Source organism: Petaurus breviceps, unplaced genomic scaffold, assembly GCF_028583685.1.
Source record: "Petaurus breviceps papuanus isolate PSGF00001 unplaced genomic scaffold, PetGlider_PUasm1.0 175, whole genome shotgun sequence".
Taxonomy (NCBI): domain Eukaryota; kingdom Metazoa; phylum Chordata; class Mammalia; order Diprotodontia; family Petauridae; genus Petaurus; species Petaurus breviceps.
Genome location: NW_027185764.1, coordinates 2,463,941 through 2,476,116, shown reverse-complemented (window position 1 = coordinate 2,476,116; position 12,176 = coordinate 2,463,941). Strand labels below are relative to the sequence as shown.

The 12,176-nt window shown below is 39.5% G+C and overlaps 1 protein-coding gene across 1 annotated transcript in view; it reads right to left on the bottom strand.

Moving 5' to 3' along the window:
- The window catches only part of RORB (RAR related orphan receptor B), a 260,668-nt gene that overhangs the window by 62,074 nt on the left and 186,418 nt on the right, over window positions 1–12,176 (bottom strand). The window contains exon 2 of the mRNA XM_069084605.1: window positions 4,343–4,428. Coding sequence (XP_068940706.1) covers window positions 4,343–4,428 — 86 coding nt within the window. The remainder of the gene's footprint in view (window positions 1–4,342; window positions 4,429–12,176) is intronic.

Below are 12,176 nucleotides of genomic sequence, written 5' to 3'. Positions count from 1 at the left end.
AGAGAGAGAGAGAGAGAGAGAGAGAGAGAAATATATATGTATGTATTTATAAGAAACAAAACCCAAGAACCATTACCATGCATGGAGGGGATGTTCTCAATAGTGAGGTTTCTTTGGAGGGGTTTTAATGTCAACACAAATTTATTTATGTGTAAAAACTCTTTGGATACCTCCCTTTGGATCCTGCTCAGGTTCTCCCATTAAAGACAATGCAGACTTTCTCCAGGAAGAACAGCAGCAGCATTACATCACGGATATGATAATGTCACTGAAAGGTAGAGTGTCCCCAGAATGTGCTATGTAAACTGATAAACTAGGAACAAGCACAAAACCAAAGGCTTCTGTTTGTCCTTAGGTCCTGTGTGAGAAAATGGGAACAAACTTATGTCTAGGCATAGGGTTATAGATCTGAGCTGGAAGAGATTTCCACTCTATGTTCTCCTCTTTTACAGTTGGGAAAACTGGAGTCCATGGAGGTTAATGGGAGGTCATAGAGTCTAAGGCCATAGGGAGAATGTGTCCTCCCTCTGACACTTATTGGATTGGCACCTGGGTCCATTGACAGAGCCATTGTTCTTCTCACAGTACCATGTTGCTTTAGGAAAGCTGAATGAAGTGGATTCTGCAGCTGGCAATATATATATACACAAAACAGACACATACACACATACACACACAGTTTATGAAGGGAAAAAGCAATGGCTAAGAGCTTGGAAAGAACTCAGTGATGGTGTGTATCATCTCCATTAGAAGGTAAGCTCCTTAAGGTCAGGGAGTGTTTTTGATTTTTTCTTTAAATCCTTGACACTTAACTTAGTGTTTTCCAGTTGTAAGTACTTAATAAATGCTAATTGATTTGATTTCCTAAGTGTTCTTGAGTAAAACTCTTGCCCAGAGTCATCAGCCCCTATATAATGGAACTTCAACTTGCTGTACTTCAAAAATTAATTTGAGGGCAGCCAGGTCGCTCAGCAAGTAAGAGCACTGGCTCCAGTGTCAGGATGACCTGGGGATCAAATCTGGGCTCAGATACTCAGCACCACACCCAGAAATAACTGGCCTTGTAACCTTGAGCAAGTCACTTAACCCCGATTGCTTTAAAAACAAATTTAATTTGAGGAGAGGCCAACCATCTCATTTCAGCACCAGAATCAGTCCTGGGTTCCACTACCCATTCCCCCACCATCAGCAAAAGCTGTGCTTGAAAAGAATTAGCATCATCATGGCATATCCATGACTATGATTTATCCAGTGGAATGGGAATTTGAGATTTCAGGGGTGACAATATTGGGATCCAGAAGTATCATCAAAGCAGAATGAGAGATCTGGATGGCACAGAGACTGGATTCACACTGAGGTGGAAACTGGGCTGATACTCAAGGACAAATGATTGCATTGAAGTTATGACAAGTCCCAGAAAGAAATAATATGGCTTCCTGGAATCCATGAAAACAAGTTATATGGCATCATTTCAGCAAATATACCTTGATTAATAGTGACATGAGATATATATTTCAATAAGCATTGTGTGGTTTGTGCCTTTTGGTACTTAAGATCAGCTTAGTCAAAGAGCTGATGAAAAACTGTAGAGCACAGGTCTGATACTGACTGAGAAACATTTTCCTGAAGCTATGGCTACAGGCTTAATTTAAGGCCAATTTGACACTAATTATGAGGCATTTCTTGCTTATCTGTTGCTCATTATTGCAAATGTGCTTTTTGGCATGAAAAGTAGTTTCTGTTTCAAATTTTATTGAATGAACAGGGATTTGAATGAATGCATGAGCTGAGTCAATGTTATTTAAAAATGAGTTGTTGGTACTGACTTGAAAATAATGTCATGAAACATTTGAGGGTTGATGTGGAGTGTTGCCTTGCTGTTATGAAAAAAAAACTTCTTTGAGGTTCTTCTTTGAAGGAAATTAGAACATGTTTAAATTTTTTTAATCATTAAAGATTTCTTTTACATTCTGTGATTCAGAATGTCATTTTAACTCAAAGCTTAGAGTACCCCATAGAACAATAGCTACATTCTTTGCTGAAGGTTGATTTCTATTCGAAGAGGAGAGGCAGAAGGGAGAAGATGATGAAAAGCCAGAACACTTAAATGCTATTCCCAGTATGGTTACTGACCTGTTGTTTTCCATTTGGCAAGCCATTTAATCTTTTGGAATCTAAATTTACCTATATTCTAATTAGGTTAACTATAGCATAGAGAAGAAGAAAATGTTGGGAAAATGTTTTTGATTCTACATGGAAAAAACATTTCTCCATGCTTTGAGGTTCTTTTTTCTTTTCTTTTCTTTTCATCTAGGTTCTGTTTGTTTTACAATTAAACATGAACCAGTTTCACTTGACATTGAACTAGGTGATACAGTCTTTCAGGAAATATTGTGTGAAAAGCACTGGATTATTTAAAAACCAATAGAGGTGAAGTGTCTTTCCCTGTAAGAGAAACATCATAACTCCATTCTCTCAGGAAGTTAGGGAAAATTTCTGTCTTTTTTGCCCATGAGAAGTAACAAATGATGCCAGGAGGGGGAGAAGAGATAACGTCATGTTACCTTTACTGTAGGAAATGGTGGCCAGGGAAGGAACAAATGCATACAGCTGATACATTTCCAACCTTTAATTATAAAGCTGTGGTGCAGGAGAATATTAAGGGACATCTCTGGAGGTTCACAAAAGGATTAACAGTAATCATATCCAAGGGAGCTCAGGATGTTGACTGGTTACTGAGATAAAGCTTCTCTCTTTTTTTCTTTTATCATTTATTTCCTTTTTTCCTCTTTTTTTGGTGCCAATTTCAATTACAGGGATCACACTTTGTGTGAGCATTATAAAAAGACTTGTCAATTTCTCACCCAGCATCACTATTCAATGGTGTTACAATGGGCTTTGTTTCATTTATATTTGAAAGTCTTCACATGAAGATCGGATCTCAGAATCTATGACTGTGCTGTTTCTCGCCTCAGTTTACTGACATTAAATAATGATTCACTTTGCTTGCATCTTCAATCAGGGTCGTAATTACTCTTTCCAATAACTGCTCCTGTAATGTCACCTTTCCCCGCACATGCTGTGCTGCATTTTACATGTTCTATTTGCAGTCTTAACTGATGTGACTTTGAAACAGTTGTGTAACAGTTCTCATTTTCCCCTCCATACTTGATCTATAGTTCCCTTTTTACTTCTCATCATTCATTTTGTAAACTTGCTATGCATCTGATTTTGTTAACTTTAAGACTGGATACATATTAACTGCTTCACTTCTCTTAGGATTTCCTTGAAAAGGAGCTGATCACTTATATTCTTTTTTTTTTTTTTGGAAGACAAGGCAGAAGAAATAGTAATGGGATTGGAAGTCAGGAAGCCGATTTTTAATATCCAGTTCTGTGCCTCAGTACAATTATAAATTAGAGATGGGAAGAATCTCAGAGGCCATTTGGTCCATCTTAATAAATAAAAAGATGGACATTCAGAGGTGAAGTGATTTAGGATCAAAGGTCTAGAACTGAGAAGTATCTCAGAGGGTATCTAGTCTAACTTTCTCATTTTACCAAGGAGGAATCTGAGGCCTATAGATGAGAAATGACTTTCCCAAGGTCAAACAGGTAGCAAGCATCAGCAGTAGGATTTGAATCCAGGTCCTCTGACTCCAGAACCTGTGTTCTTTCCCCTCGGCCACACCAGATAGGGTCACATATGTAATGTAGCATGTGATAGAGCCAAGAATTAAACTCATCTGATTCTAAATGCAGCCCAATTTCAACTTTACCATGCTGACTTTGGGCAATAAATTCTCTTACCTGAGCCTCAGTTTCCTTATCTGTAAAATGAGTTTGAGCTAGATGACCTTTAAGATCTTTCCCCATTCTAAAATTCTTTTGGCTTTTCTCCTTGACCATGAAAGTAAAGGATGGCTAAATTCCTATTGCAACAGTTAGACTGGCTTGCCCTTTCTCAAGAGGCTCAGGGAAATGTTTATAGCTATCACCTTACAATATTTATTTTTAACCTTTAATTTGCCCTCACAGGTCGAAAGTGCCCTCAAGTTTAATGGGGACAACACGGCTAACACAGCAAGCTGCTGTATTTATATGGCTGCTGCGCATGTGAATAATTCAGGACCTTAAACAAAAAGCAGTTTTTAAGGCACTGTTGGCTGGTCAGTCAATTATATATACATACACACATTACATACACACATACATATACACATACATAAATATATATATATATACATACATATCTATAATAAATTAAAAGGAAGGCAGCCAACTACAAATATCATCATTAAGTGCCCTGATGCTTTGGACCAGGTTCTATTAAAGTCTCATACCTTGCAGCCTTCACATGTGATGACTCCGTAATGGATTCCAGAGGACTTATCGCCACAAATTTTGCATGGTATCACTTCAATTTGTGCTGAAATGGGAAAACAGACATTTTTGAGCTCATGAGGCTCTTTTCTTCTTTCCTTCCTTTCTGTCCCACCCTCTGTTCTTTTCTTCCTTCCCTAACTACAAAAAGAATTTGAAAAGACTAGTTTGGCCATTTGTCCTGCCTTCTTCTCAGTGTTGTACTGTTCCAAAGCTCTCTTTAATCCCAGTCTGACCGATAGGTCCTCTCCCAGCATTCCTTAGTCATTCTCAGGCTGAGAAGCATAACCAAGAACTAGGTATTTTCTCCCTTAAATTGATTCTCCCCAGAAATACATTCATAACCTGTGGGTAACTTCCCTCTTTCTACTTTGAACTGTAATATCTAATCAATCAATCAATAATCTTTTACTAATTACCTTCTACATAGCAGGCACTGTATTAGGTATTGGAATTAGGGAAAAAAAAGAATGTGAAAAAGTCTCTATTCTCAAGGAGCTTATGTTGGAGGGAATACAGGTAGATAGATAAGTAAATACAGGATATATACAAAATAAACATAAAGGGATTTTGTCAGGGCTGTGGTATGATATGTGTGGATCGTGCCTGTTCTTAAAAAGTTTATAATCTAATGGGAAATGCAAAACATAAATGGGAGTTCTAAAGTGGAATAGCTTTAAGGGCTGGAAATGATCAGGAAGTAATATGGAGACCTGATTCCAAGAAAGGTAGGGTAGAATCCCACTTATCAGAGTTCAGGAATCTAGAGACAGAGACCAATTGGTTCCAATGTAGCACTTATCTGACTCACCCTAGAAGGATACTGAGAGGTGGAAGTGGGGAAGGAAAGCATTCTAGGCATGGGATATTCAATTATTTCATTGTGTCTGACTCTTTGTGATCTCATTTGGGGTTTTCTTTGCAAGGATACTGGAGTGGTTTGCCATTTCAGTTCGTTTTACAGATGAGGAACTGAGGCAAACAGGGTTAAGTGACTTGCCCAGGGTCACAAAGCTAATAAATGTCTGAAGCCAGATTTGAACTCAGAAAGATGTCTTCCAGGTTTGAAGTCCAGAGATCTATCCACTTTACTGCCTAACTGCCCGGGCATGGGATAGATGCTTCATAAACACTTCAGCCTAAGTAAAAGCAGGGAGACAGGAGATGGAATGTAGTATATGTGGAACTACAAATTAGCTAGTGAGTAATGTATAATGTGGCTGAGAAGATAGGATATAGCCAGATTGTTAGAAAAAAAATTCTTTAAATGTCAAACAGATGAATTTGCATTTTGTAATGCAGGCAGTGGGGAATCACTGACAGTTCTTGAGCTGGAGAGTTACTACATGGTCTGAACTATAAGGGCATCAGTGTGTGAGCTGTCTGGAGGGTAGATTGGATAAGGGAGAGATAGCTGAATGCAGGCAATTTAGGAGGTTACTGCAATAATCCAATGAGAAGTGATAGGACTAGAATTGCTCTGACAACTTCTTTCCTCCCCCCACAATATGGAGAGGCAGTGTTTAACTCAAAGAAGACAAAGCTGCCCCTAGACCTGATGAGTTTCAGTTTTCCCGAGGCAGCTTTCTTACCCACCTTCCTTTGCCCTTTTCTCCATCAGTAGGCCCAAGACAAAGTTGCCCCTGGAAGTTGATTGGTCCCACCTTCTCTGAGGCAGCTTTCTAGTCATTTAGGGGTAAAAAGAAGTCCCTGTCACATGGAGTCTGTGCTTCTCAGACATGGTGGGTGCCTAAGTTCACAAGAGTTGCCATATACTGATGACCTATTGACTAGATGCATTTCCAGATGGAGAGGAAGAGTGCTTCTCCCAGAGGGGCTAAGGGCCATTGAATCCTTGTTTCCTGACTTTGCTTTGGTTAGGGAAAAGCCGACCTCTTTCTGTAAATGTTTAATGACTTGACAATTCCTCATTTCATCCCATCATAGAATCTGAACTAAGAAGGTGCTAGTGTGAGAGGGGTGTGGAACCTGCAGCCTCAAGGCCACATATGGCCCTCTAGGGTACTTTGTGGGGTGCTTTGAACCCAACCCTCACAGAACAAATCTCCTTAAGAAAAGGATTTGCTCTGAAAAAAAAAAACAGACTCAGTCAAAAGGCTGCACCCAAGGCCACATATGGCTTTTAGGCTTCTGATTCCTCCCCCCAGACCTATTGTAATGTTAATGGGATAATAAGATCTTCCCCACTCATTAATAGGCCTCTTGTGGAGCCCACTGGGGAAGGAACTTGCTTGATGAGAAGCTTGTTTAGGGGAGACTTGCTTATAGGAAGGCTTTCACACCTTTTGGTACTCAATTGATTAGGCACTGAGTCAGGAGGGTAGTGATGCCTTCTGGCTCTGAGAAGTGTATATATACTCTGAGTTGGTACTTTGCTTTGGGGGTTCACTTATGAGAAGGACCTTGTGATTCCCTGGAGGAGACACTGAATAGTTGTATGTTCAGGACGCCTGTTTGTTCAGATGTAAAGGTTCTCTGGATCCAGTGCTGTATGTAAAGTGGACAGCAATATTGCTTTGACTCAGGCAGTCAGAGCGTTGTCTGTTGGTCTTTATGCTAATTTCTCTTCTTGTATTTTCTCCAAGTTAAGGATGCTGACCTTTCCCCTGAACTAGTGAATGTAATAAAAAGTAGGAATGTTAACCCCTTTTTTGATCTGTCTTTCCTGGAAAAGCAGATCCAAGAACCTGTGCTAGCAGGCCATCCTGGGTGTGCCAGGGTTCTCGCTGTTACACCTATGCCCCTGACAAGCCTGAATGAGGGTGATGACTGTGGAGTGTGTGAATACAGAGAAGGGTACAGATGAGAGAACTGGCAGAATCGGAGAGGTCTAGAATTCACAAGACTTGGCAACTGACTAGACATGCAGGGTAAGTGAAAGTGAAGAGTCAAGGATGTCTCTAATTCAGCATATCCAAAATTGAACTTCCTCCAAACTCTTCCTCCTCCTGAACTTCCCAATTACTCCTTTTTTGGTAAGGCAATTGGGGTTAAGTGACTTGCCCAAGGTCACACAGCTAGTAAGTATGTCAAGTTTCTGAGACCAGATTTGAACTCAGGTCCTCCTGACTCCAGGGACAGTGTGCCACCTGTTTGCTCTCGAAGGCCCTATTCATCCTTCCCATCTCCCAGGCTTGCAACCTAGGTGTCCTCCTCAGCTCTTCATCCTCTCTCAATCTCCACATCTAATCTGTTGCCTGTTCATTTTACCTTCATAACATTCTCGGCTGGCCCCCTTCTCTCCTCTGCCACTGCCATCACCCTGCTGTGGGGCCTCATCACCTCACACTTGTATAACTGCTATAGGCTGCTGATGGGTCTCCAATCCCCAAGCCTTTCCCCACTTCAGCTCATCTTCCACTCAGATGTTAAACCAAGGTTCCAAAAGCACAGATCTGACCACATCACTCTCCTATTTTATTAAACTCCAGTGTTCTCCTTATCATCTTCAGGATTAAAGTAAAATCTTCTGTTTGGCATTCACAACCCTTCATAACCTGCCTCCTTTCTACCTTTCCAGTCTTCTTATACCTCATTCCTTGCTGTGTATACTTTGTTCCAATGACTCTGGCCTCCTTTCTGTTCTTTGCAAGAGACACTCCATCTCTAGCCTCTGCTGTCCCCATGCCTGGAATACTCTCCATCCTCCTCTCTGCGTCATGGGTTCCCTGGCATCCTTTAAAGTTCCACTTAAAATCTCACCTTCTACAAGAAGCCTTCCCGATCTCCATAAATTCCAGTACCTTCTTTGTTGATTATCTCCAATTTATCCTGCATTTTGATGGGACATAGTTGTTTTCAGGTCTTTCTCATTAGATCAGAGGTCAGGGCCTATCTTTTGACTTTCTTTGTATCCCCAGGACTTAGCACTGTGCCAGGTACATAATAGGTGCTTGATAAATGCTTACTGACTGTCTCCTAGGTTGTGAACATGGGTGACTGGAAAAATGGTGGTACCCTCAGCAGAAATAAGACAGAAAGGGGAAGGTGAAGCTAGGGAGTATCACCTTTTTTATCCTTTAATGACATTTTATACAAGATCAGTGGATCATAAATGACTCTTGCCCAAAGATCCAATTCATTTACTGAGGTAATTTTAATCACCTTCACATCAATTATTTTTTGAGTGCCTACTAATTCTCAGGCTATGAAAGACACAATGAAATATATGAAATACTTTTTTTGGTCTTAAAATAATTTAGTTAGGGAAGCAAAACTAACATATGTGAAATCATGTGAGAAAAATTCAGTGCTAAACTATATGATTGTGAGGCACCAGCTATGTGTTCAGTAAGAGTCCACAAAAGGGACAGATCAGTGTGGGTTAAACAAATCTCAAACAACTTCACGAAGGAGGGAAACTTTGATCTGGGCCGTGATGAGCATAGCGTCATTATAGGACAGAGAGGAGTATTACTTTATTGTGGTATTTAGAGGGCAATAATAGTAAGTGAAACATGAGAAATATGTTGAATCAATAGAGTGGGGTTAGAAAATGGAGTGCTTTCAAAACCGTGTGAATGACTTGAGACTTGATGAGGCAAGGTGGGGAGTAATAGGCAATAGTGAGGGAACAAGGGAATGATATGATAAGAGTGGTGTTTTAGAAAGATTAGTATGGGACTAGCAAGCAGGATGAACTAGATAAGGGGAATAATTAGAGCCAAAGAGATCATTTCATAGATTAGCACAAAAATTTAGGTATACTATGATGAGGGTCTGAACTAGGATAGTGGCAGTGAGAATGGAAAGGAAGGGGCATACCTTAGAAACATTTTGAAGAAGACATGAAAAAATGTATTGAAATTATATATAAGAACTAGATGAGTAAAAAAAAAAAGTACTATCTCTAGTTTGACTATAGGAAGAATGGAAAAATAGTGGTACCACTGATGGAAATGGGGAATATTGTTAAAGCAAGGTAGATTGTGGAGGAGAAATGAGTTGAGTTTTGATGTATTGAGTGCCATGGTGTCTCTTGCTAACTACAAATACAATTCATTTACAAAAGTCCTTTCCTGAAAGAAATAGTAATAGTAGCTGAAATTTATATGATGTTATTACCCTCTTTCACCATTTTACAGATAAAGAAACACGGTGGTTGATTTTTCCCTAGGTATATAGGAAATTAGTAGCAGAGCTGGTATTAGAACCCTTTTTCTTTGACTCTAGTGTATTGATTATTAAAGCTATAGATTCAAAACGGATTTTTTTTGGGGGGGTAGTTGACCCACTTTTATTTTCTCCAAATAGCTAAGAGTAAGTCAGATCAATGAAGCAGAGATACTGAATTCTTTCGCCTCTAAACTGACAATGCTTGGGAGGTGGGACAGTAGTTTGCTATATCTTTAGGAGAGAGGGACAACTTTACAAATGCCAAGGATTCCAAAATGCCAAAGGGATTGAGTAGAGGCACCTTCTATTGATATGAATTTGTGATTGTGATATGAAAAGTCTGTTTTGGTAAGGTCATAGTACCTCCTCTTCTCTCCCTCAGGCACTAACTATAAATACAACTCTTTTACTCCCCACTTGAAATAATAATAATAGCTTACATTACTTTAGTCCTTTAAGGCTAATTAGATAATATAGGTTATCTTATTTGATTCTTATAGCAACTTTATGAAGTTGATATTTTATGTATTATTATACACATTTTAAAGATGAGAAAAAGAACTCCAAAGTAGTGAAATGACTAATTCAAGATAACATAGCTTTTATCAGAGGTAGGTTTGGAATAGGTCTCACCTGGCTACAAGTTCAGCATTCTTTCCCACCAAAACACACTGCCTATGGGGTTGCAATTGAATTGTTTGAGAAGTCAAATCAACCATTTTTTTTCTCCTCCAGACACCTATTTATATCAATTAGGAGTTGTAATTTAAATGGAGATGAATCTCTGATTTGATGCTTTTTTTTTTTGAGTAAACAGATTTCTATGAAAGTGAAACATAAAGAAATCAAAAGAAAAGGTAAATGCTTTAATCATTTAGTAGCCTGGACTAGAAGTCAGAAAATAATGTTTGAAATCTGACTGCCACATACTAACTATGTGGACATAATTAGACATAATTTCTCATTCCCCCCAGTTACCTCATCTATATAATGGGCAGAGATCCTGTTGATCTTATGGTATTGTATATGTATAATTCATTTTGTAAGCTATGAAGTGTTGTATAAATGTCAATTATTATTATTGTTTTAGCTTCTGGTCATGGAAACTAGTCCTTGTTTTCTCATGGCTGTGCATGGGTTTTTATGGACTTCATGCCTGACCCTTTATTTAAAAAAAAAGACTATATTCCATTGTATCCATAAATTCCAATCTAAAAATGTTATTAAGAATGTGCTTTCCCCAGAAATGTACTCTTATATTTTTACACTACACAGACAGACTTGACTTAAAGCGTCTAAGATGTTGGCCTTAGGAGAGTATGGCCTCAGTTTCTTCAAGCCCATCTTAGTTGGGTCACATGTTTATGGTTGTGTTGACATTTTAATGTCCCAGAGGTGCTGAGATGAATTAGCTTGCCTCAAGACAGAGGTGAGGGTGGGGGGGAGGTAAGAATGAGACAAGAAGAGAGAGAGGAGACAGAGAGAGAGAAGACTTCCATTTTTCTAACTAATCAGGTGGCCTTTGATGGAATAACTCAGAGGGTCAATCACCAGGAAAAGGGAAATGGGAGCCTAGAAAAACAACTCTTTGCCCAACCTAAAGATGTATAGCTACCCATTAAGCAGTATAAGGTCAACCAGGATCCTGATCTCTTACAGAAATGGAAAAGGGCAGAAATGTTTGCTGGGTAATGGTGGAGTGGGTCCTGAAAAGGCATCAAGTACAGTGGAAAGACAGTTGGCTTTGGAGTCAGGAAAACCTGGATTTAAATTCTGCCTTTGACACATACAAGTTATGTGATTATGGATAAGCCACTTAACTTCTCAGTGCCCCCAAGCAATTCTCTAAAGATTTAAAGGGGAGCTCCCAATATTTCAGTGGTGGAAGTTTCCATGCTCTTAGTTCCATAGCCTAACTGATGAAATCACATGTCCTAACCACTCCCTTACTTTTCCCAAATGGTTCCATCCTCATTCAGATGCCATGTCTGAGATTAGTTCAAAGTGTTCTCTTCCCTTCAACTTTATGGGTTACTAGCATACCACAGGTGGGATATTTAGAGAAGGCAAGACTTTCAATTAATTAGGATATAGATTCTTTTAAGGGCTGGGACCAAGGGAAGAGGCTAGGAGAGGGGCAGCCAGGAAAGAAATTAATTTTATTCAGTCCTCCTCTTCTCCAAGGCAGAATCAGCCCACAGGACATCTGGAAAAATGTAAGCTCCTTGAGGGCAGGGACTGTTTCATTTTTATCTTTGTATCCTGAGTGCCTGACGCTGTGACTTGCTCCTAGTAGCTACTTAACAAATGTTTATTGCTTAATTGTCTGACGGAGATGATCCACTGTTCAGGAACATCGCTTTGCTTTAGGAGAGGGATGCCTTTACAAATGCCAAGGATTCCAAAATGCCAAAGGAAGGAAACTAGTAACTTCCCCAAAGTGATTGAGTACATGCAACTCTTACTGGTATGAATAATCACTGTATGGCCTTAGTTTCTTCAAGGCCATCTTAGTCTGGTGGTCACATGTTTATGGTTGTGTTGACATTTTAATTTCTCAGAAGGACTGAGATAAATTAGCTTGAACAAAGACAGAGATGGGGGTGCGGAAAGAGACAGAGAGAGAGACAGAGAGAGAGAGGGAGAGGGAGAGAGACA